The sequence below is a fragment of the Corticium candelabrum genome, chromosome 14 (genome assembly GCF_963422355.1).
Source record: "Corticium candelabrum chromosome 14, ooCorCand1.1, whole genome shotgun sequence".
Lineage (NCBI taxonomy): Eukaryota > Metazoa > Porifera > Homoscleromorpha > Homosclerophorida > Plakinidae > Corticium > Corticium candelabrum.
The window spans coordinates 4,294,041-4,319,483 of NC_085098.1; the positions used below are offsets into that span (position 1 = coordinate 4,294,041).

At 39.4% G+C, this 25,443-nt stretch overlaps 2 protein-coding genes across 4 annotated transcripts; both read left to right on the forward strand.

Annotated features, from left to right (window-relative positions):
* Positions 1-61: 61 nt before the first annotated feature.
* Positions 62-25,439, forward strand: LOC134190002 (uncharacterized). Of its 2 annotated transcripts, none has more exons than XR_009971563.1 (55): positions 62-120; positions 179-250; positions 777-848; positions 904-975; positions 1,137-1,208; positions 1,267-1,338; positions 1,557-1,628; positions 1,687-1,758; positions 2,223-2,291; positions 2,354-2,425; positions 2,484-2,555; positions 2,619-2,687; positions 2,749-2,820; positions 2,965-3,036; positions 3,095-3,166; positions 3,241-3,312; positions 3,379-3,450; positions 3,711-3,782; positions 8,941-9,012; positions 9,083-9,151; positions 9,212-9,375; positions 9,452-9,715; positions 10,677-10,728; positions 10,794-11,117; positions 11,941-12,095; positions 12,476-12,609; positions 12,657-13,055; positions 13,115-13,469; positions 13,793-14,019; positions 14,082-14,178; positions 14,239-14,430; positions 14,490-14,582; positions 15,134-15,174; positions 15,253-15,393; positions 15,451-15,525; positions 15,762-15,911; positions 15,966-16,070; positions 16,143-16,250; positions 16,696-16,891; positions 18,100-18,215; positions 18,276-18,331; positions 18,385-18,470; positions 18,780-18,875; positions 19,097-19,269; positions 19,862-19,910; positions 19,963-20,156; positions 20,427-20,516; positions 20,578-20,813; positions 22,040-22,120; positions 22,265-22,369; positions 22,436-22,533; positions 22,681-22,748; positions 24,551-24,615; positions 24,764-24,829; positions 24,885-24,919. XR_009971563.1 is itself a non-coding variant. In XM_062658402.1 (55 exons), the coding sequence occupies exons 1-55, from the start codon at positions 101-103 to the stop codon at positions 25,235-25,237; spliced, it is 6,459 nt and encodes a 2,152-aa protein (XP_062514386.1). In that variant the 5' UTR covers positions 86-100; the 3' UTR covers positions 25,238-25,439. The 2 variants fall into 2 exon arrangements, 1 of the variants encoding a protein (XP_062514386.1); XM_062658402.1 differs by lacking the exon at positions 24,551-24,615 and adding an exon at positions 25,139-25,439 and having other exon boundaries at positions 86-120; positions 24,885-25,079.
* LOC134189974 (P2X purinoceptor 7-like) lies at positions 4,934-6,667 on the forward strand. 2 transcript variants are annotated; one of them, XR_009971558.1, is made up of 3 exons: positions 4,934-5,352; positions 5,417-6,069; positions 6,123-6,667. XR_009971558.1 is itself a non-coding variant. In XM_062658376.1 (2 exons), exons 1-2 carry the CDS (start codon positions 4,997-4,999, stop codon positions 5,583-5,585), a joined length of 525 nt encoding a protein of 174 aa, XP_062514360.1. In that variant the 5' UTR covers positions 4,934-4,996; the 3' UTR covers positions 5,586-6,667. The 2 variants fall into 2 exon arrangements, 1 of the variants encoding a protein (XP_062514360.1); XM_062658376.1 differs by having other exon boundaries at positions 5,417-6,667.
* Positions 25,440-25,443: the final 4 nt, after the last annotated feature.

The window sequence follows — 25,443 nt, forward strand, 5'->3', positions numbered from 1 at the left end:
ACTTGTTGTTTTATTGTATGCTAATTGTTATTTATCTTGCTATTGTAGAGATTTACAGAGATCACACTTAACTGAAATTCCAGTGGATGCTTTCCAGGGTATGTCAAGTATCAACTCAATGTAAGCATTGGTTTTCTTTTGGTTTGCTGTTATAAATATTGTATATGGTTTATTTAAGCACCTTGCAATACAATGAGATATCTACGATATACAATGGCTCATTTAATGGTCTTTCAAGCCTTCAACATTTGTGAGTAGCAATTGCGTATCATTTACTCTTATATTTAGTTAATATTGTGTGTGTGTGTGTGTGTGTGTGTGTGTGTGTGTGTGTGTGTGTGTGTGTGTGTGTGTGTGTGTGTGTGTGTGTGTGTGTGTGTGTTCAATGTTCAAATGAAGTAAAAGAGTGGACTACTCCAGGAGATAGACTGGTGTCCTGTACATGTTATTCTAATTATAATGTGAGTGTGAGTGGGTGACACTCTTTGCTAACTATACTTTGGCCAAGGGGTCGTTTTATAGTTTGACAAACTTGCACTCATTGTAAGTGTCTGAACATTATTTGAATTTGTTGTTGTTGTTGTTGTTGTTGTTGTTGTAGTTGTTGTAAATGTTGTGATATATGTTGAGATGAATGGAGCTTGATACACTTTGTAACACAAATGTTATTGTATAATTTTTGTCGGGAAAACTGTATAGCAAAATGATTGTTGCTGTTAATAGATAGACTTTGCACATTACAATTATTACTGTAATGGTTTATCTATTTGCTACAGGGATTTGTATTCCAACCAACTGTCTGAGATTCCTTTGTTGGCTTTTCACGATTTGGCAGAAGTAACATATCTGTGAGAATTTATGCTTATGTTTTGGTTGTTCTTTGTTATGCACTGATATTTGTAGCAATCTACAAGAGAATCCAATAGCTATTATTCACAGCAACTCTTTTACTGGTCTCTCCAGTCTTACAAGTTTGTAAGTAGTAGATAACTTGTGTTAGCTTTGTGTTGGGTTGTGCTTGTGTGCTTGGATGTGTGTGTGTGCTGTGTGGTGTGAGCTAGTGAGTGAGCTAGATACATACACGTGTAATGGTTTTGCAATTTGTTCATTAGTTTGTATTTATCATATTGATGTAGATATTTACAGTCTAACAGCTTAACTGAAATTCCAGTGAATGCATTTCAGGGTATGGCAAGTGTCAACTCAATGTGAGCATTTGTTGTTTGAATTATTTGCTTTATTCCTACTGTATTTGTTTCGTTTAAGCAATTTGCAATCCAATCAAATAGCAGTGGTACACAGTGGCTCATTTAATGGTCTTACAAATCTTCGATATTTGTGAGTCAGAAGTTGTGTATCATCTCTAGTTGTGTGTGTGTGTGTGTGTGTGTGTGTGTGTGTGTGTGTGTGTGTGTGTGTGTGTGTGTGTGTGTGTGTGTGTGTGAGTGTGTGTGTGCTGTGTGCTGTGTGGTGTGAGCTAGTGAATGAGCTAGATACATACACGTGTAATGGTTTTGCAATTTGTTCATTAGTTTGTATTTATCATATTGATGTAGATATTTACAGTCTAACAGCTTAACTGAAATTCCAGTGAATGCATTTCAGGGTATAGCAAGTGTCAACTCAATGTGAGCATTTGTTGTTTGAATTATTTGCTATATTCCTACTGTATTTGTTTTGTTTAAGCAATTTGCAATCCAATCAAATAGCAACAGTACACAGTGGCTCATTTAATGGTCTTACAAATCTTCGATATTTGTGAGTCAGGAATTGTGTATCATCTGTAGTTGTGTGTGTGTGTGTGTGTGTGTGCGCACGTGTGTGTGTGTGTGTTTGTGTGCGCACGTGTGTGTGTGTGTGTGTGTGTGTGTGTGTGTGTGTGTGTGTGTGCATGTGCGTGTGCGTGTGGTGTGGTGTGTGTGTGTGTGTGTGTGTGTGTGTGTGTGTGTGTGTGTGTGTGTGTGTGTGTGTGTGTGTGTGTGTGTGTGTGTGTGTGTGTGTGTGTGTGTGTGTGTGTGTGTGTGTGTGTGTGTGTGTGTGTGTGTGTTAGTACATATTTAAGGAATCACATTTGCACTGACAATGTTTGTTGACAGTTTGGTTAGTTTGGCACAAGGTTAATTAAGTATTTCCTGAAAATTAATTTTGAAATACAGCATTGAAAATTTATCATGTTGTTGCAGAAGCTCATCTACAGACTGATCTGTTTTAATGTTGCATAGTTACTTGGGCCACAACTCACTGAATCGTTTTCCAGCTCTTCAGGCAGTTGCTGCATCACTTCAGCTATTGTATGGTTTGTGTACATAATTTATCTGCTTTTTCATTGCAACAGAGTTTACAAATATTGTAGGCATTTGCAACACAATTCTATATCAGACATCAGCAATACATCATTTCATATGTTTACCTCGTTGAGAATTTTGTGAGTTGATTGACTGCTTGTGTAAGCCTGATTTCACATTTTGTCTTAATGAACTAAGGGACCTCAGTGGCAACAGGTGTGGTTTGTTGTCAAAGGACAATTTTGCATCTCTTGAGTCACTGCGCGAGCTGTACGGAGTTGGCTTTTGGTCTGTTGGTTGTCTGGATACTTGATTCATTTGCTGACTGTATAGGTATCTGTCTCAGAATGACCTTCAAAGTCTACCATCATCCCTAAGCAATTTAACACTCTTGGAGCTATTGTATGTAGGGTATATCTATACAAGTAATTGAGCTTTGTAGTCATTCTTAATTATTATTTAGTGATGCATCCAACAATCTTCTGACTTCATTAGGAAACAGCACATTTGTTAATCTTCAAAACTTGAAGAATCTGTGAGCTAATTGTTTTTGTTTGTGTTTATTTACATGTCTTTGGTAAATTTGTTTTTGTCTACATGTGTCTTTGTCTGTTGACTTGTCAGTATATTTTTATATATCTTTGTCTGAAAGTCATAACTCATGAGTCTATTTCTAAAGAGATTTGCAGAGCAATCGTCTCACGAAAATTGATTCAGCATCGTTGTCGAATGTAACAAATCTGGAAAACCTGTATCTTTTTTTTATATTTGTTATGACCATCCAAGCTGACTTGTTAACTATTTTACAGCTATTTGCAGTATAATCATATATCTAACTTGGATAGCAGGGCTCTGAAGGCAAGCACTCGTCTTTATCAAGTGTACGTGAGTGTTACTTATATTGGCTATGCAAAGTAGTTAACACAATATTTTAAATGACTGAAATTTTGTGCAGTGATTTGTACAACAACAGGCTTACTACCCTGGAGAATGACACATTCTCAGGATTCTCTTCATTACATTATCTGTGAGTATATATACCTCAATGTTTGTTGAACGTGTGCATGGATCTATCACCAAGTCTGTTGCACAGGAATTTGTACAACAATTTATTGAGTAATCTACCTAAAGGTGTTTTTGCCAGTCTCTCATCGTTACATACTTTGTAAGATTGAGTCATGTCCTACTGTTGTAAGCTAGTGTAACTTTTTCTTTGTTTGAATGTGTGCTTTAATTAATTGCATCTGTCAATATTTTTGTTATAAACACTTGAGAAACAACCGGCTGACTGAACTAGATGAAGCTGTGTTTGCCGATCTTTTGGCAGTACGATAGTTGTGAGCTGCTAGCTTTTTCTTTTCAGACATATTGTGCCCATGGTTAATATGTGAACACTTCCATCACCATGCAGTTGTTTTTGTACAGACGTTTGGATTACAACAGGCTGACTGAACTACAAGAAAGGGTGTTTACTGGTCTTTCAGCATTGCAAGAATTGTAAGAAGTTACTGCTTTGTTTCAAACATCTATATACTTTGTCGATATTGATAAACATGCTTGTAAAGACATCAGTTAACAGTTTGTTGTGCAGATATTTGAATCATAATTGACTGACTGAACTACCTAGTGATCTGTTTCCCGGTCTTTCATCATTGAGATATCTATAAGTGTAACTAATTGTGAATTTATCTATACTCTTCAACTAAGGGCTAGACCAACTAATTTTCTTGATGCTCGTCCAGTTTTGAAGTTAACCAAAATAGAATATATTTGATGTGCACATGTGTATTGATGTTATGCTTGCTGTAAAATGACTTGGTGGTATATACATTCTACAACTACGTATCAATGACTCTGCAATTGTTGGCAATGCATGTTGTCTAGTGACTGTTTTGCGTTTCTGCCTGGTATCAGCGTCTTTGTTTTTAGTGCCCATTTTGTTAACTCACGTTTGTATGCAGTGCAATGAAACTGCACATGCTCAAAATGCTACGCGATCATTACTTTTTTTATTTTGATCGGTCGATCCAAGTTTTATGTTCACATATTTGAGCATTAAAATTTTTTAGCAGTCTGGCTTAATGCAAAGTAGATTACATGTCTTGTCTTGATATAGCACACAGACACACGTTTGTAGCTGTAATTAAGCTTTGTAGCTGGTATGTTGTTGGATTGGTTGTCCAAAAAGATTAGAAGCTGTGGTATGGTCTAATGACTTAATTCTGGGCTACATTGTTTGTTGCCACAGCTACATGCACGATCAGGTGACAATGCATGCTGGTGTGTTAAATGTATTGACTGTTAGGATTGCAGCTGGAAGGATTTATAGGCCAAACTTGTTTTTGGCGATGCATACATTGCATACCTAAACTATTTCTGTTACTAATCACTACATTGTTGTTTCTTATATTGTTTACATTATTTTGGATATCAGTCTGCATGTGTATTGCCTGCAGGGAACTGAAATTTTGCTGAGGTGTAGATCATGTATGAAGCTTAAAGGAGAACTCCCACGCTAATACAAGTTAATGTTTAATCAAAGTACTAGTTGCCACAACTGCATTGGCACAACAAGTTTTTACCTAGGCCTGTCAGGAAGAGAGAAACAAGAAGGCAAAGTTGGGGGCGTGTCGCATGGGTGCCACCATCTTGGATGATGACGTAGAAGTGTCTTACCCTATGCGCATGTCTCGCAGCGACTGAAGAGAACAATGGAAACTATCCGTCCTTATAACTTTGAACCTGTTCGAAACGCTAGAGATATGTCAGAAAGTGATTCTGGCGGTAGCGACGACGATGACCAAACGCTTCATGTCCCTGATACGCGTACGGAACGACTAGAAAACACCGACTGGTGTACTTGTGGTCTGTGTATCGTCATGCCGAGCATTACAGAATGCATCTGCTGCAAGGAAGTCGATGCTCTGAGCTGGAGACTTCATGGCGTGCGATGTGCGACAGCGCATGACAGTTTTCACACTGTCTGCTTACACTATGAAGTTCTACGCACAGCGGTAGGTGTCATGAACGTCTCTCCAGGCTCCATTACAGAACCTCTTACGGCCAGGTATGATTTGAAGCAACGATCACGTTCGTTCTCACCTGCTAGTGCATGGTAATTCTCTGTGTAGGCTTTTGAGACTGGCGGCTTACCGCCAATTTACTCACTGGGCTCACGAGATGTTGGGGAGAGGTGTACGAATAGTCATACCATCGTGTGTGGTGTCTGCCGAACGCAGAGCGTTTCCAGAAGAGAGTGGGCACTATGTTGGCTTTAGAGATGCTAATGATTCTCAGTGATGTATTAGCTAACAAATGAATATGTAGTTGACACAAACAACTGGAAACTGGACTAATACTTCTAATTGAATCTAGTACTGTACTAGTTCTGCGTATAATCTCTTCTTTGGGAGGCTGTTCGTGCCCAGCTATATTTATGGGTAAGTGCACTGGTGGATCTTTAGCTTTGTGGTGCCTTATGGGATTGTGCTCCATTGATCTTCTCTTCAGCACAGACGTTGAAATTTTGTGGAGGTATTGATACGATTTTGTCTCAGCTATAGGCTTTGCTACCCAGGCTTTGGTAGCTTTAGGAAATACAACTTTATACCTCTTGATTCCTTCACTTGTTGTTGCTTGTTCTCGATCAATGTTGTAATTATGGTCCAGAGCAGCCAGCTGTATTCTTGTCATCATACCCTTATACCCAAAATGCTGCCTTTTAGGACAGTACTTTGTGAGAAGTGAGTGAAACACTTCTAGCATGCCTGTGTGACAAAATTTGGTGAGCTTTGGTATGTCTCTTAGTAACTTTTTGTCTAACACAACCTCTTTTAGGGCCTCATGAGCATTGGAGCCAGGCTTCAGCCAGGATTTTTCGTCACATTCCTCACGTGTTAGCTCTTCGTGTTCACATGTTGTAAACTTGCTAGCACCTTCCCAAGAGTGGACGTTTTACTATGTGGTGGATAACTGATGTCCACTTTTCAGTAAGTATTTGGGAGTCTCCATCACAAGACTGAGAAGACCACCACAGGTGATTGGAGATGGATTGGATCCATGGCAGGAGTTTAGTGCATCTCTTAGATTTTCCCTTCTGTGTCAGCTTTTTTGCTATTCCTTTAGACACATGCCAAACATCAAATTGATGGTCTATGTTGGGGTATTTCTTTCTCATGGTAGCTGCAATTTGGATATGTCTGTCAGTTGCAATTTGTTTGATGTGCAAGCCTTCAGTTTGCAGCTTTTGAAGTGAACGTTCAAATCCTTCGCGTTCCATGACAACAGAGTTGGCAACTTCACTGACTTGAACAAGTTGGAAGTCAAGTATTAGTCCAGTTCCTGCTCAATGTGAGTGTATGTGCCATATTTGGCAGAATAGCCAGGACTATCACAGCGCCCGTCTCCTAGGAGACGTAGGGGGTGTCTTTGAACTGTTGAAGAATGGATTTCTGGTGTTTTTCCCAAAAGTCATTTATGACTGGTATGAGGTATGCATCTTGGATTTGATAGAAGGTAGACTCACTCATGAACTGCAGTTTCAAAACATCGGCAAATTGCGAAAATTTTGCAAAGTTTCCACCACAGAGAAGGATTGCATTGGCTGCTAATAAGTTGCCTGCTGGAATGTCCTTGACTAATGGCTGTGAGTTCCAAGTAATGGAATGACCATTGGAGCACTGCAGTGTCACAGTCAACATGCTTCCTTGTGAGTGTTCTGATGTGCTTTCAACAACTGCTCCGCAGGTTGGACAGAATCGAAGAAGGGTATGGAGGCAGCTACTGAAAACAATGTATTTTTGTTCTGCTTCTGGTGGCAATTTTTCTGTTTCGTCTAACTGAACTGATGTTACTGATGTGTCTGCAGCAGCTGTATCATTGAAAGGATCGTAGTCTGTACCAGTATAAATGTCACGTGATACCTCTCCCTCCGAGGAAGCAGTAGGACTCCCTGGGTCAGCCGCTACCAAGAATGAAGGGGGATAAAATGCCCTATCAGCTGAAGGAATGGGAGAGGAGGTTAAACAATATGAATGTTCTTCTGGATTCACAATGTGTGACAGATCGTACTGCGTTGATGCATCACACATTAGTGGTAGAGTGTTTGACTCTGGTATCTCCTGGTCTTCCAATCCTTCAAATTCTTGGTCAGATTCCTCTTTAGCTGCTTTAGATGATGACTGTTCTAGTATATCAGTAACAGCCTGCACATTACATAAAATTCTTAACTTCCTAGTTTGTACTATAGAAGCGTGGATTGTTTTACGTGAACATGCTGTCGTCGCTTGCCTGTCACCCTCGTTGATGTACTGCTTACGAAAGAGAAGAGTGTTGGAACAGCGTTGGGCTTCAGGCACACCCTTTGTTTAGTTCCTAAGAGCTCTGCTTGTAAATCTCGCTCAAAGCAGTCGGAGTGGAAGTGCTCCGTACACACACGACTGTTCTGTGACAAGGGCGGATCCTTCAGACGAAGCTTGGACAACCACTCTTTCAGCAATGGTTTGTTCTTAAGCGGTAATCGATAGAAACGCACACCACGCTGTCTGTCCTTATCTTTATTATTACAGCCGTATGCAATGCAATACACCATCCTACGCAAGATTTGCCTACGCAGCAATGTACACATGCGCGAAGGTAAGACACTTCTACGTCATCATCCAAGATGGCGGCGCCCACGTGACACGCCCCCAACTTTGCTTTCTTGTTTCTCTCTTCCTGACAGGCTTAGGCAAAAAGTTGTTATGCGAATGGAGTTGTGGCAACTAGTACTTTGATTAAACATTAACTTGCATTAGCGTGGGAGTTCTCCTTTAATTATGATAATCTTACTAACTAACACTTTTGAACAATTCCTGTTGCTTTGTTGCAGCAGAAGTTTTATGTGTTTTATTACCTGCTTTTGAATGGGTTTAAGCCTAGTTTGGCAGCCTTTGTAGTCAAAGTAACGCATACGTAGTAATCGGGTAGTCTTCTCAGTTTGAGATTATGACTCTTGACAAAATCAATTTTATTAGCAATTAATATAGATAAGTCAGTGAGCAGGGAAATGCTGTTTCTTATTTGCTACAGTACACAAATGTTGATTAAATTTTTAAATTTTCTGTTGTGTTTGATTGAGGTTTCTGCATGTTTTTGTTCTTTTGCTAATTTGGCTATGCTTGCTTGTGTCATTTTGTATTTATTATATTTTGTGGTCGTTATTAAAGTCTTGCTAATCCTTTCATATTAAAATTGTACAATATGTACAGGTACATAGCTGTTGATGAATTATTGCACTTTTACTTGAATTAGCCTGAAGAGCAGGACATGTTAGTACACATATACGCACATACAATGCAAATGACAACAGCATGAAGCTCTACACAACGTCTTTTTGTTTATGGAACTTTGATTAATTATACTTACAACTGCTGTGTTGTTGAAGCCAGAACGCTTGTTGCATTTGCCTATGTTATAGTCTATATGATTAAACTGTATACTAAATACAACAGAAGATTGAGTGATTAGGTCTCTAGTTTTTCAGTACCAAAGCGGAAGGTCTGCATGATCAGAAGATCTTGCTTAAGAGTGGATCTTGACAGCATGCAGTTTCTAAGATTTTATGACTTTATTGGCATGATTGAAAGAGCTAGTTTTGTAATTGCTGTTCTTATAGATATCTGAATGGGAACAAACTGGTATCTCTTGCAACATTTCTGTTTCAAGGTCTTGAAAACCTTCAACGCCTGTTAGTTTACAAACACTTCATATTAGAAAATTTTTGCTAGTGTTAATTGTCTCCATATATCTGTATCCAGGGATCTAACCAACAATGAATTAAATGCGTTGCAAGAAGGTGTATTTGCTGGACTGAATCCTGGCATTATGTAACACTTATGATCTTAATTTATCACGTCAGTTGGATCATGAGATGCTCTAATTTCTAGATATGTTTATGGAAATCCCTTTTATTGCTCATGCAATATGCTATGGTTTTTTGAATTTTTGCAGAGCCATTCTCTTCGAGATGAACATTTGTATTCATGTTCCAAGACCAGTCAATATGTGGCAGTTCGCTTTTCAACTCTCAGCAGTGAAGACTTTATTTGTGGTATGACTAGATGATCATGAAATATTTTACCTTGACATATAGTATACCTATTATACATTAATTTATTTACTTTTAGTCTTACCAGTGTTTACTAGTCAACCAAGTGATGTTACAATCATTGAGAAGCGATCATTGGTGCTGCCTTGTTCTGCCAGTGGCTTCCCAACACCAACCATCACATGGTACAAAGATGGAACTATTGTGACACGACATACACAATTGACATCTGGCGCTTTGTCTATCTACTCGGTTGAGACAACTGATGAAGGGAAATATGACTGTGTTGTTGTTAGCATTACTGGATATGAGATTCGATCATCAATGATACTCACTGTTCAAGGTGTATTATGTGTTTTTGTGGGTAGATTTGTTGTGCAGCAGATGTTTTGTATTTCTTATTCATCAAGTGAAATTTGTGCAGCTTGTTGTTACATGTACAAAATTTAGATGTTAGATGTAGTTGGTAATGATTATTAGATAATGGTGGTAGTGTTTGTGTGTGTGTGTGTGTGTGTGTGTGTGTGTGTGTGTGTGTGTGTGTGTGTGTGTGTGTGTGTGTGTGTGTGTGTGTGTGTGTGTGTGTGTGTGTGTGTGTGTGTGTGTGTGATAGCTCAGTTGCTTAGAGAGTCATCTTATGGAGTGTGTACATCCGGGACCTTAAGGGTTTCAAGTTCAAGTCACAGTGATGGCGAGCTATGGCATAATTTTCTTAAGCAAGAAACTAACACACATTTCCTTCTCTCAACCCAGGAGTATAAATGAGTACCTGGTTATTGACTGGGGTCCTAGCGGCCATCGGCTGTGACGTGACATCAGCCACTGGGGTCATAGTGAGACTTCGGGTTTTTACACCACAGTTGGCTTCACAAGTCGATGCTCTTGCAAGTGCCTGGCCCGACTCCAGGAGTTTGCTAGCGCAGTCCCAGAGTTTCCTGAGTAGTGCACAGGGCCCAGCTTAACAGTTGGGGGCGTGACCTCTGAGAGGCAGCTCCTGACTTTTAGGATTTTTTTAGGTGTGTGTGTGTGTGTGTGTGTGTGTGTGTGTGCGCACGTGCACCCGCGCACTGATTGCCGCTGTTGCTGCTGCTTTGGAACGGTATAATGTAGTTTGTGAATTAATATATCTAATGCGTAAGAAATTCAACATTTTACAACATATTTTTTATTTCTTATTTGTATTGTGAAAACTGGAAAACAGATCACACCATTGTAACTGTTGAATAACAGTCAAATATAGTAGTTTTGTTTTGTTAGCTTTTTTGCATAGTTGTGTGTGCATTCTTACCGGTGTTTTTGTTTAGTGCTTTGTAATGACAACTGTGCAATTCTTGATGCTGTTTACCGTGACTTCGAGTAAGTGTTTAGTTGTGTCAGCACAACAGGCAGTAACAGCTGTAGTTTATCATTTATCTATTTAGAATGGACGCTGTTGATGCCCCAAGCTTCTCGTCTATAGCTCCTCTTTCTGGTCTTTTGTTTGGTATTGTGAGCTCACATTTATACACCGCACCAGTGCTGAACAATCAGCGCAAGCCAATATACACTGAATTTTTCAGCTGGTTTAGCAATGCCAATGACGATGATGATGACAACAGAAGGCAATATAATCACTTGCTGCGACTAGACAGACAAGGCACTACATTGGTTTATCAAAGTGACTCTTTTTTCCCAATGGACACACAGGGTTTTATCAACAGCACATCTACCTTGAAGGATTGTCAAGACACTCTTCACAACTTTGGGTATGTTGTCTTATGATTAGATTAAGCAGATTGGGAGCAATTGGTTACATGACCTAATGACCTACTCTACGTACATTAGAACGAAATGAATATACATTTTTTAATACAAACATTTGAGCATTATGATGGTTGAGACTAAATTAAAATAATGGTCGGTAGGGATGAGCGGTAGTATAGACTGTTAAAGCAACTGGTATGTGATTGGACGTATAGACACAAGCTGTTTGTGATTTTGGAAGACTTTGACGTTTACCTCACTACTTTGAAATAGCTACACACAAGCAGAAAGAGAAGCTGCTTGACAACTTCAAACTTTAATGACTAGAAAGGACTCAGCAAAGCATATCTGTCTACATTGTAAACATACAAAATTATAAACGTCTACATTAAATATAACATGATGGATGGATGCATGACTACTTGTTTGATTAGAATGTTTATGTAGGATTCAACCCTATATATATATATATATATATATATATATATATATATATATATATATATATAGTGCTGACATTTGGTTAATTGAGACCTTGAAATAGTTAACGAATGATCAAAGTGGTTTGATGAATTTGATAGGCATTGTACATTGATCAATGATTATGGTAGTTACGTTTAACTTTTAGTGCTATTAACATGTTTTTATGATTTGATGATTAATATGATTTGATAATGTCTAGACATGTTGTAACCACACGAAGACCTAGATGGTATACAAAAATTTTCTTATTACACGTACACACTGAAAATTCTTACTTTGAAAAACGTTGTGTTTCTAAGCACTTGCAAGCTGCAAATATTTTGTGGTATGTTGTATTGCTAGATTTACATCTGTGTTTCGGACTGCGTTTCGTTACCGAGGAAATGAAAAAATAGTCGTATATGGCAATGATGATATTTGGGTCTTCGTGGACAATGCTCTGGTCATTGATCTCGGAGGCACCCATGAGTCATTGTGCCAAGGAGTTACTTTGCCAGGTATGAAAGGTATAGCGTGACTGCACATACAAATGTACTAAGAAATTGTGTTGTATAATCATTGATATACTGGTAGATGCATGTCAGGCTGTCCTTTAGTTGTTTTATGTAATCAAATTACAGAATATTTTATCACCGTTTTGGTTTCCAGCTAACAAGTGGCACTTCTATATAGTTCCACTTCGTCAGGTCTCTTCAACTTAATGTTGCTGGATTGGTCATGAGGTTCTGACTTGTGTTTATGGGCATCTGTGTCTGTAGCCAGTGTCACGTACAGTTGTGCTAGCTGTCTTAATACCTGTGTTTAATACCACTGACACAACATAAAGGCTGCTAGAGCAATACATCAGCTAGTTGTAGGCTACTTTTGCTGATTGTAGATTCTGGCAACTCTACAGTAAGAAATGGAGGCACTGAAATCAACCCTCACATCCCAGCTTGTGTAGGAAGTATAACTGAAGGATTAAATTCAACTGTAGGGCTAAATTCACTGTCTTTGTCAAGACAACTGGAAGTAGGTACAATAATATATATTCGTGCTTGTTCTAATGGCTTTTGTAGGTTGATCGGTTTTATCGAATGGACATATTTCATGCCCAACGTCATTCTTGTATTAATCATTGCCCCAGCTGTACATCATCGTTCCACGTTGCAACTACAATTAAGGCACTTGATTGTGTCAGCCAAGTTGTAGAGATGGAGGCTAAAGAAAATGCCAATTTTACAGAACCAATTGGTTTGGTTACTATTAAGCCATACAATGTGATATTTGAAGGCATTCTCAATTTCACATTCACCATACTAGAGGAAAACAACGACGGAAAATTTATGCTGAACAATGTTACAGGGGAAATTACAGTTCTAACGGTACTGGACCGTGAGGAGGATCCAGATTATTTGTTGGTTGTGAATGTGGCAAGTGCTAATAATCATGGCCTTTCTGCCATCATTGCTGTCATGGTATAGTCTTTCATCTTATTCCAATGGTATGTTATAGTAGTTTCATGTTTTGATTTCAGATTAATGTGGTTGATGACAATGACAATTCTCCAGTTGTGAGTCTTAGTTCTGCTGAAGTTACAGTTGATGAGTTGGCTTCAAGTGGAGTTCCTATTGTTAACGTTTCTGCTGCAGACAATGACATTGGCATCAACAGTCAGCTTAATTTTTCAGTCGTTGCAGTATCTGCAAGAAGATTTGTGAAGGAAACTTACCAGGTTACTGTAACTGTTGGTGCAACAGACTTAGGCGTACCTCCACTGACTGGAACTGGGACCGTCGTTGTTAAGAAAGTATGTGAGGGAAGCAGTTTCTTCATTGATTTTTCAGCCTTGCAGTTGAAGATGGTTGCGGGTCCATATTACCTGGATGAAGGTATCATAGTTATATAGTTTCATTGTAATTTATGGCAGATTGTTAGTGATTGGTGCATTATTATGGTGACTGTGATTTTTTACTCCTAATAACATACAGTGGATTACTTTAAGTTCTTCCAAAGCCTCACTTTACAACTTCAATCACGCTAATTATTGAGCATTGTTAATATATGTAGTTTATGCAATATATGGTCTGAGATGTTTCCTTTGCAAGTTTCTTGCACAAGAGTCATTCTAGAGTCTAAACAAAGAGTGTGTTAAAGTGTGTGTTTAGTGTAATTTTGGATCGTGTTTTGGATTATTCATCATGGTTTTCTATAGTGACTGGAGAATGTCTTCCTTGCCCTGCTGGTTACTATTGTAATGGTGATGGGCTACGGCACAAGTGTGGATGTGCTCGAAACGACTCTGGTTGCAACAACATACCAAGCGAATATTCTAACGGTCTTGCATCGGAATGCAGTGTGTGTCCCGAAGGCTGGATTTGCAGTGACGGCCGTGCACATCCATGTCAAAGTGGCTACTATGCAGATCTGTGTGGCATTGAGGTCTGAAGTCTGAGCGCCGACTGCATTTCATCTGCATTGGCTTGTATTGTTGTTTGATGTAGGAATGTCAAGAAGCTTGTGTTCCCTGTCCTGTGGGCAGCATATGTTTAGGAGGAAAGAGAACTGAATGCTGGGCAGGGACATATGAAGTAGATAACGGTATACATGTCAATGTGTGTTTTACTGTCATCGTGATAAGAGTTGAGTCTTTACTATTAGTTCGATGTCAGTCATGTCCAAAAGGGTTCTATAGCAATGGAACAAGTAATACAAAATGTGCATGCTGTCCTGTTGGCTATCGAAGTTCTCATGGAAAAGATGGCTGTCAACCTTGTGGATACAACGAGTGGTCAAGTGGAGATCCTGACAACGAATGTGGAATTTGTAGAACTTGCAGTTTGAGTGACAACTGTAAGACGAGCAGAATATCTTGCTATTGAATTTGGTCGTCCAATATGATGTTTGTGAAGGCATTTGTCGCAGCAGGCCGTGCTTTCCTGGTGTACAGTGCATCAATCTGGTTAGTCAGACTCCTTCGTTCTCATGCTTGGAATGTCCACCAGGTAAGAAGTTTGACATTGTTGTAGCTTGAAATTTGTGTTAAATTAAGTGTACATTCTTACTTGTGTGTTGCAATATGTACAACCTGTGTGTTAGCAGTCTCTTTATTTATAAATACATCTCACATATCTGGGTTTAGCTTGTCGTTTAAACGAGGGTGGCATCTATTTTACTATTATTGGGCGTCCATCTAGTATGTTGAGTTGACATACATACATTGAAACACAGGAAGTCTATTGTTGTAAAATCTGTACAGTCCTTGACTTGTTCAACTAATATCTACAACAGGAAACATGTAATAGTAACTGCATGCACATAAAGACAGCGAATGATCAACGAGAGAGTAACTGTTGTGTGTGTTTGTGTGTGTGTGTGTGTGTGGGGGGGGGGGTTGTGTCTGTGTCTGTGTCTGTGTGCTTCCTTCAAAGCCATGCAACCAAGATTGTGTGGACATGTTTTTATTCCTTGTTTTTAATGGCAGTGTCTAATCAAAGAAATACAGTATAGAATATTCATTTACATTGATGTGTTATGCACGTGTGTAACATTGTAGGATATCAAGGAAATGGCACCGACTGCACTGATGTTGATGAGGTGATCAAATTTGCTGTCAATGGGAAATAACTGTTTATTTAATTAACATGCAAAATTGCTTGGTTTATGGACTTGCAGTGTGCTGAGTCAACTCCTTGTTCGGTGATGACACAATGCATTAACACATATCCTGGCTACATGTGTAGTGCTTGCCCACCGGGGTATACTGGTCATGTGCCACATGGTGTTGGAGTAGAACATGCAATGCATATTAAGCAGGTGTGCTCTAGCTTAAATGGTCAATTTCAAATGCAGTTGTCTAGAAGTCGTGTGCAGGTGTGTGATGATATTGATGAGTGCGAGGTCAACGATGGAGGTTGTGCAGCACGTTCTGTCTGCATCAATGAACCGGTAAACCACACTGCAGTAGACAAATTGCCACTAGTGTGTGTGTGTGTGTGTGTGTGTGTGTGTGTGTGTGTGTGTGTGTGTGTGTGTGTGTGTGTGTGTGTGTGTGTGTGTGTGTGTGTGTGTGTGTGTGTATACATATGCATGTATGTACATTTTAGTGTACTTGCTGTCAATGCAATATGATTACGTGTACATGCCTGATGTAAAATGTGTTTTGTTTGTTATTGTAACATTAGGGTACTTTCAGTTGTAGTGCCTGTGAGCCAGGGTACATTGGAAACGGATACACAGGTTGCCTTCTGGGAGACTTCTGTGAACTGGGCAAGCATAGTTGTGACCCAAATGCTTTATGTGTAACAACTGCTCTCGGAAAATATTTTTGTGAAGTTCGTTTATTTGTAGACATGATAAACATGTGTTTATGTTCCGTGTGTGTACAGTGTATGCACGGCTTTACTGGTAATGGTTACTACTGCGGTAAAGACACCGATCTTGATGGATTTCCAGATGAAAGATTGTTTTGTATAGACAGGTTGTGCTACAAGGTATGTTGCTACATCTCGTGACAATAGAGATTTCAGTTAATGTGTAAGTGTTGGTTGTGATATATCAAATAGGATAACTGTCCTGACAAGCCAAATAGCGGTCAAGAGAATGCTGATAATGATGGGTTTGGAGATGCCTGTGATGATGATATTGACAACGATGGCTGGGTCAACTATAAAGTAAATTCTTTTTGATTACCGTAAACCAAGAAATTTTGGCGACATTTATTTCGGTGATTTCCGTATGGCCTGTGAAGTACCTAAATTAAATCACTACCTAAATTTGTGAAACCCCTAGGAGCCAACAGCAATGTAAGAAACATGGTAAATTACTGTAATTATTTTCTAACTATGTAGTGCACACCTTCTATTGTGTAGCACAACTGCTTAAATGTAGTTCTAGTGTACTGTGCATCCTGCCAGAAGTCTTGAGCTTCCTAGGAGTTTTACCAAAGTAGATCGCTGCCGAAACTGAATTTTGGTTTACCATATAGTATGATAGTCTATTAGGGTGTTACATTGTGATGTCACAAAATTGACATCTCGTTAACGGTCAACTAATCTAAGGAGGGACAATTAAATATTTTGTCAGTGTTGTGTATATATTGATGCTCATTAACTGTAGGATAACTGTCGCTATGTGTATAACACTGATCAAGCTGATTTTGATGGAGATGGTGTTGGTGATGTTTGTGACAACTGTTGGAATTACACGAATTTGCTAAGAGCAGACAATGGTAGTGATACAAGAAATCCAATGCAACTAGACTCTGACAGAGATGGTCTGGGTGATATGTGCGAACACGACAGAGATGGAGATGGTATGTCTTAGTATTGGCTAATTACCTATAGGATACCTCCAACAGAAAACGGATTTATTTAGTGTAAATTACAGACAGAAACATAAAGCTGACTTTGTTGCGTGTTTGTATCTCTGTTCACCCGTTCCTAGGATGTTTGTTGATATTGACCCTTTGCATAGCAGCCCCTCAGATTCTTTGTATATTGGTGGTTAGTATAGGACATGGTTGGGTTGTGATGATCTTCTGCCACATGAAAGTCACATAACGGCCACATGAAAAAACACGAAGTCACATGGCAGCCACAAGACAGTCATCTTCAAACCAGGCGACATATCCGAAACACACCCAAGGCAGGATAGACCTATCACCTGACAACACTTCACCAATGAAATCACAGATAAACGCCTTCAGCTCAAAAGAAAGCTGAGTAAAACATGAAACAATCAGTTAATGCATGGTAGGCAGTTGATATCTATGTTTTATTGGACCTCGATTATGAGTGGCTTTCTCTTTGATAATTAGCCTCAGTCTTCCCTCAGCTAATTATTCTCAGAAAGATAGTCCCTCATGATCAAGATGCCTTTGTCAAATATTGTTTCCCTATACCATGCATTAATTGGAATGTCTTTGTCTCTGTTGTGTTGTGTCCAGTATGCAGTTTTTAGGGGTGGAGGATTATGGCAAAACTGAGCGACTTCACGATCTCCAAAAATGAGTGATATGAATGTCTGCTTTTGTCAAATGGCAGAATTTCTTCATAAATTGTGTGTTAGTTGAGGTTTAATCCAGGCATACTTGGCAAGGAGAACCCCTCACCCTTCTTTCTTTTCCCTCTCACCCACAGAGGTTTATATAGACAGACAGACAGACTAACAGATTATTTTATTCTTTGATAAACACTTACATGATCTAGTCACAAGACGGCAACAGTTCTAGAATTTCTACATTAATGAACATAATGCTGAATGTCTTTAACAGACAGACAGACAGACAGACAGGCTGGCAAGTGGGTGGGAAGACTGACAAATCGAACCTACTGGTTTTGGGGGTACAATACGCCATGAACAGCAACAGGCAACAAATGCCAGGTTGTGCACCAGCCTGTTTCTATATCATTAATTTTTGACTCTGAAGAACACAGTAACAAGTTTTAGTAGAAAATCCTACTAAGTAAATTAGAAGTTATGTGCAGTAGTTACAGTAGTAACAGTAGTTGTTTTGTACAGGTGTTAATGATGACATCGACAACTGCATCTTTGTCTACAACTCAAATCAAACTGATACTGATCAAGATGGCTTTGGCGACGTGTGTGACAATTGTCCAACAGCATCCAGCTCTAATGTATTTATCGTTATCATTATGAAATGACTGCTATTTATATAAGGGTGTTTTATATTTTAGCAAGGAGATTATGATCGAGACTTTGTTGGTGATCGATGTGATAGCTCATCAGACAGGTAATAAATGACATCAGATTGTCATAGTTGTTGCTTTCTGAATTCTACTTTAGTGATCAGGATGGTGTTCAGGACAGTATTGACAACTGCGTGTCTGATCCCAATAGTGATCAGCTGGATGTGGATGGTGATGGCACAGGTAATCAATATTATTTACTAGTGTGGTTGTTGTTGTTGTTGTTGTTGTTGTTGTTATGTATGTGTTTATTGGCATGTACTTTATCAATTGGTGCATTAAATTAATTTAATTATTGTGGTGATTCTGGGTATTCTACATTATTAGACTTTGATTACTGCATAAATTGCATAGAAAATTTTGTTAAATTAATGCAACTGATCTTGCATCAAACTTTTGTATGATTGAAATGATTAATTCAAGAAAGCGAATGTAGATAGTGTGTCATCATCTCATAAACTTTTTAAATTTATTGCATCTTGTATTCAATAGGTGATGTGTGTGACTCAGATAGAGATAATGATGGGATAGATGATGTATTGGACAATTGCCCTGTTGTTGCTAATGCTAACCAGGATGATACAGATGGTAAATTGTTTTCTGTTATACGTTTTTGTCTGTCTTTGTCAGTCTGTCTGTCTGTCAGTCTGTCCGTCCGTCCAGCCATCTGTTTGTCTGTCTGTCAATCTGTTTGTCCATCTGTCTGTCTGTCTGTCTGTCTGTCTGTCTGTCTGTCTGTCTGCCTGCCTGCCTGCCTGCCTTTCTGTCTGTCTGTGCATTTGTTTGCCACTAATGTTCCAATGCTTCAGGTGACGGCAGGGGAGATTCTTGTCAGAATGACTTTGATGGCGACGGCATCGTCGACACAGATGACAACTGCCCTATCAATCCTTTAATATTTCGCACCAATTTCTCATTGCATTTCAACACGTCAATCGATGTCACTCCCCAAACATTTGCAGAATGGATAATAACCGACGAGGTCAGATTTTAGTGAACATACATTTGTCTGACACTAGAAATACTAAAACTGCACATCTGGATTTTCCAACAAATTAAGAAACTCAAAATTCGATTACCAACAACAGATAGTGTAGTTACTTATTTGCTCTATTCTTTGTACACTTACCAGTTCACTAGAGTTCAGCACCACTAGAGTTCAGCACCACTACACCACTTCACTTACCCCATTAGAAGACGATGTATAAATGAGGTAATGGGCATACAAACAAAACCTTTAGTGTACAGTACAAGCGGAGCAAAGCAACTAGACCTTTGTTTCACCAGACGATATTTGAATGAGTAATATGCTTAGTAGCATGTCAGCTCACGTGACAGACTTCGTGCATTTCCAGTTCACAGCAAAATACGTTAGAAGACGTTTGTGTATGGCCAATCAAGTGAGTAGCACGTGCTAATTGTTTACATACATACATACAAGTTGAACTGCGGCTTGTCAATGAATTACAAGGATACAAATAATTGTAAAAATGGTAACTCTCATTTTATGACACAAATGACTATCGTATCGTTACTCTTTCCACAACTGACTGTTCTTGTTGTGTGATATCAAGGGAGCTGAAATCACACAAAAGAAGTCGACGTCACCGGCGTTTCTATTGAGTAAGATGGTATAATTGATATTAATTAGCTATTGGCATTTTGTGTGTAACAGGTAGATCAGGGTTTCAAGCTGTCGACTTCAGCGGCACAATCTTTGTTGACACAGACTTCGATACCGATTTAATTGGTGTCGTGTTTGGATACCAGAACTTTGCACACTTTTACATTGTGACATGGAAAAACAAACAAGAGGAGTACTTTCAGGACAGCTGCTGGCGAGCAACAGCAAGAGGGTTTTCACTAAAGGTGCAAATCAGACTCAGACAATGTATCTGTTGTTCGCAAAGTGCAGATTTGGACAATTCATGGATCACCCAACACAATCCATAGATGGCCTGTACAAACCATAGATCGCCAATACAAACCATGCATTCCTAACCCTGACCGTAAACTCTAACCCTGACACTGACCTTCAAATTACCCGGAAAAACTACACATCCATGGCTTGTCCATATCCACACTTTGCACATAACACATATAATTAATATACATTAATATATTACTTAACTGTTGTAGAAAGTTTACGGTTCACCACGAAGTGAGCAGTGCCTGAGAAATGCCATTTGGGAATCAACATCTTCGTTAAATTGGTATTATAACTTTCGGGTAATTCTATTGAACTGTTAGTTGATGATGTAGTGTCACTGTCGTTCGTTGGTTTATGCAGACTGAAGTCTTGTTTACTAGCGGCATGTCATGGCAGCATCGAACTGCTTACAAGTTTTTTGTCTCTCATCGTCCTTCTGTTGGACTCATTCGTGTTGTCATAGAAGACGAGAATGGGACAGTTGTGGACACGGGGCAGTTGTTTGACTCTATGTTTGCCGGTGGACGGATTGGTGTGTTCAGCTTCTCACAACAAGATGTCATTTGGTCAAACTTGAAGTATACTTGTGCTGAAAGGTTAGTTGCATATCAACATTTCTCTGTATTGGGCACCTGTATTAATCAATGTGTTCCAAGTTGAGTTAGCTGGGCCTCAAATACGAAAATTTTAAAATTCTGGGAGATTTGGCTCAAGTACCATCTGATTAATTAGAAACAAAGTAGGTCGTACAGTGGAGTGTGTGAATGACGACCACCCAAGGGACTGTTCTCAACTGCCCCTAATTCTCAGATGGTTCTAATTGTCAGACTGGCACTTGTACATGTAGACCGATCCATGTACACCATGTACTTGTATGCAATGTAATGACAATCCTAATACACTTGTATGTATTACTAAAGCAGATCAAAATGATGCCAACTTGGGTTTTTCCAATGCCAAAATCCTTAGCCAAGTCTCGGTGATCATAACCCGACTCAAAGGCTTTAATTACGTCAATTTTTCCTTTAAGAGGCATAGCAACTTGTTTCTTTTCTTCAGCACCATGCAATTTAACAAAAGCCTGCATGTGTGTGTGTGTGTGTGTGTGTGTGTGTGTGTGTGTGTGTGTGTGTGTGTGTGTGTGTGTGTGTGTGTGTGTGTGTGTGTTGCATGTTGCATGACAATCACATGTTTCCAGAAGACTGCCTGAGTGCATGTCTCTCGGTGTCCGCGTTCAAAGGCCAAGACATAAATATACGGTTAGGTCATTGAATTGTGTCCACTACTCATAATGTACAGGTGCCCAGTTTTTCCAGGCTTCAAATGCATGAAAAGGTATTAAGTTTTCAAGGGACCGTCCCACCAACTATCCACATTTTAGGTGCCCCCATTTGTCAGGTGTTCACACGGACAGGTTTCATGGTACATGAAAATTACTTGACCAAGACATGAACCCAGATAGCTCAATATCCTCTTTTATCTACAGTATCATAACAATAGTCTCTTCTTATAGCCTTAACGAGATTGCAATCATGGTAAAGGATTTACATCAATTAATCGCAAACTAACAACCACTTCCATGTGCACCAGAAGACATTAGTTTAATAGTTTAATACCACACTTGCACACTCCTCAATCACTCAACTTTTTATCGCTCCCTTGTACCACCTATTGTGAGTGACACTTCTCAAATCTTAGGGACAACTTCTCTAGTCTCCTTGGTCATTGTTACACGAGTAGGTAGCTTGACTCAATTATATACACATATACATGTATAAGACATATACCATATATGTATGTCACTGTATTCCTTGTTGATTAGAATCAATCACGCTCTGGAATTCGATGGGATTGACGACAGCGTAGATCTTCCTGAAGCTTCCAGCCTTAGTCTAGACAGCAGGTAAAGAGGCAGATTTTTGATGTAATGACTGGTTCCTACATTACGGTCAGTTGTGAGTAAATAGAGAAGAGACAGACACACACAATAGGCAGACTGGCAAGAGCAGCTACCTTGTGACTTAGACTGATTGGTCTGTTATCGTAGCTTTACAGTTGATGCATGGATTCGAGTGCCGAAGGACTGTTGTGACAGCATTCGACCTGTCATTTGTACTCGTGAGGGTGCACTCTGTTTGTATATCGAGAACAAGTAAGAATCTAAAACAGACTCTAGCCTCGATCATGTTTACTACACATAATTGCATTGCTATTTCAGTTTTGTTCATGGTGTGTTGAGCAACAAATACGTCCACAGTTCAGACCGTGTAGAGGGCGGAGAATGGAATCACGTCGGATTACGATTTGAAGCAATAAGTACGTGTGCGTGCGTGTGTGTGTGTGTGTGTGTGTGTGTGTGTGTGTGTGTGTGTGTGGTGTGTGTGTGTGTGTGTGTGTGTGTGTGTGTGTGTGTGTTTGTGTGTGTGTGTAGAACTGCTTCTTTCACAACCATGTTTGCTGCAGCTGCAGAGTTGTCTCTAATACTAAACGGCACCGTCGTCGACACAGCATACAACGTGCAGACATATCAAGTAAAATGCATAAATATTTCATCTACTGTTAATACCTCATCACTGCGGGTGTAGAAAGATGGCTATAACGTTGGAATTTGTTTGACGTGAATAGGCACAATGTGACCTTAGCATGCGGACAATTATGACTACTAATGACTGACTAGGCCACACTGAAAAAATTGTCGGGTTGGGTAATACTTGAGAAAGGAAGACGGGTGGGCAGTGATTTTCTGGTTTTTTGTGCACTTGCGCATGGACATACCACATTCATACCACACACTGCAAACTAATGCTACAACAACAACAGCTTCATGTCAATTCAACACAGATTTGAAACTGCCGCCACTGGAACACAAACCACCTAGGCAAGAAGGTTTGAAATATGGCCTCAGCATTATGCTTAGTGTCACTTGTCCACCTTCTTTCTGTTACTCCCTGCCTTAGGCATTCTTGTGATTACAGTCTTCGTCAATGGGTATTTTCACATAATGGCAAGACAGTGAGTGTGAAACTCTTGCAGAAACTCCTGGGGCTATGAGGCATCACTTAGGCTCGTAGGCTGGAGGATTTCGGATGAACCGCCCGCTTAGGTGTGCAGGTCCGCTTTCGATCCAAAGTCGCTTGTTCCATCTTGGACTCCTTCACATATACTGTGATGCAGAAGTGGATCTAGACAAATTAAGTAGTGGACTGCTTTGCTTATCATCAAATTCGTTCTTGCAGACTAGCTAGAGCTAGAATTGATCTCTTGCACCATAAAGTTTAGCTTTTGCTTCTGACTCTATCAAAGTTACTGATCTATATATTCCGAAAACTACACAAATACATTAAAAAATTTAAAAATCACGTGATGAGTCTGTCGTCATTGGTCCATTTTAATGTATTACGCACCGCCCACTTTTAACATTAGGCTACACCACAACAGCCATGTCACTGGACGCACAGTTGAATCACACACCATCATATGTTTGCTCGCTAACCCTAACCTTCCCATCTTTAAAAAACGCATGTTCCCTCACTTACGGAAACGCAGAGGGCAATAAAAGACGCCATGCTACCAGACAAGTGCATGCACACAAAACTGAACGGACCTCCAAACACGTGTGGGTGGGTTACCCCAACCCACAATTTTTCATTGTGGCCTTATTGTAGTCTCACATAGCCAGACCCTTCCCACCTACATCCGCCAGTGGGATGTAGGCAGGAAGGGTCTGGCTATGCGAGACTACTCTTATTGTTACCTTTTGACCATGACTGAAACAATAGACTAATATATATTGTATACGTTTGTATTCATGTATCTGAAGCAAAGCAGGAAAACATATTTGAGAATTTAATGTTTGGAGGGAGTCAAAGCTTACTCTATTCAGTTTGTAAATAGATGCTATACCATTAATCTTACTAAATAATATTAACTATGTATATCATTGTCACGTGACTTGTGGACCAGTCATGAGCGTATTTAGATGGCACATATGACGTATTGCATGGCAAGTGTGCAGTAAATTACTCGTTAATGTCACACTCTCATTTATCATATACAGATCATGTGACCATGGTATTATACTATAAATTACTTATCATATCAGCATGCTAGATGGCTTTTACCAGCACTTGGAGTAGGGTTATAGCCCTTAGCTTTGCCTCGGCTGATAACCCCGCCTCTTGGCTTGTAAAGCCATATAGCATGCTAATCGTACAATAACCTATACACATGTATATATCATATCTGTGTGTATGAGGTCATTTTGGCAGGATCAGTTACTCCATTGCACATTACACCACACGAATGTAACCCAATGACAAATGCTGCTGTTTAGGTTTGAAGTGTATGAGTAAAGCTTCGGTTTCATGTCCTCTGCCAGTTTATATTACTGTAAATACGGTAATGTGAAGCATGTTTAGTGCACACTGGGTAGCAACCAGTGTTTACTAATAAACAGACATGCTCTGTGCTCATAATCTAGTATCTCATCTTATTGTTGTTATCAGTTACAATGCAGTAATAACACATCGGTGTTGATTACATCTAGGGTACCGAACGAATTTACTTAGCTCGAAATCATAAGCTCCAGTTCTTTCACGGATATATAGAGGAGGTAAAGCTGCATGACAATGACTGCTTTTCTGAGTGAAATTTCACTTTTCTTGTAGCTTCGGTTTTGGTCTCTGGCCCTACCAGATAGTTATATTGCCAGATACTACGTGTCTAGCTCACTGAGTGGAGCACAAACACAAGCACAACTTCGGGCACATTTTGATATCAACACAGGATCGGGACGCACACTGTATGACCAAACTCAAAATAATCTTCACGGTTTTATCTATGGTGATCCAAAGTGGGTTGCGGTGAGTTCAAGTTTGCAAATTTGCTGTTAACGGAGCTGCAGTGTCTTGTTATTTCCTAGAGCTCATTAAATTTCGCTTCTCTTGAAAACAATCTAAAACGACGGAAGCGTGATGTAGTAAAGCCGTCTGAAAATGGCAACGGGAAAGATGAACTGTAAGCGTCAACTGCTCAAAACATCAAATTGCACGTGCAATAGTCCTTCATCAAAACAATGATATCTCTTTGCTTCACATTTAATTAATACGTGTTTGTTATTCCAGGAGTCTGGATTTAGTTAGTTTCTACTTTAGAATTTCTCTAATGCCTTAATATTTGTTAATGCATTATATGATTATTGTATTATCATCTCAGTAATAGTGGATT

Bases quoted from the DNA above. Each gene is read 5' to 3' on its own strand.
- LOC134189974 (XM_062658376.1), top strand. From the start codon at position 4,997: ATGGAAACTATCCGTCCTTATAACTTTGAACCTGTTCGAAACGCTAGA. The intron at 5,353-5,416 runs GTATGATTTGAA...TTCTCTGTGTAG, and splicing joins ACAGAACCTCTTACGGCCAG to GCTTTTGAGACTGGCGGCTT.
- LOC134190002 (XM_062658402.1), top strand. From the start codon at position 101: ATGTCAAGTATCAACTCAAT. The intron at 2,292-2,353 runs GTATGGTTTGTG...CAAATATTGTAG, and splicing joins GCTGCATCACTTCAGCTATT to GCATTTGCAACACAATTCTA. The intron at 14,179-14,238 runs GTATACATGTCA...CTTTACTATTAG, and splicing joins GACATATGAAGTAGATAACG to TTCGATGTCAGTCATGTCCA.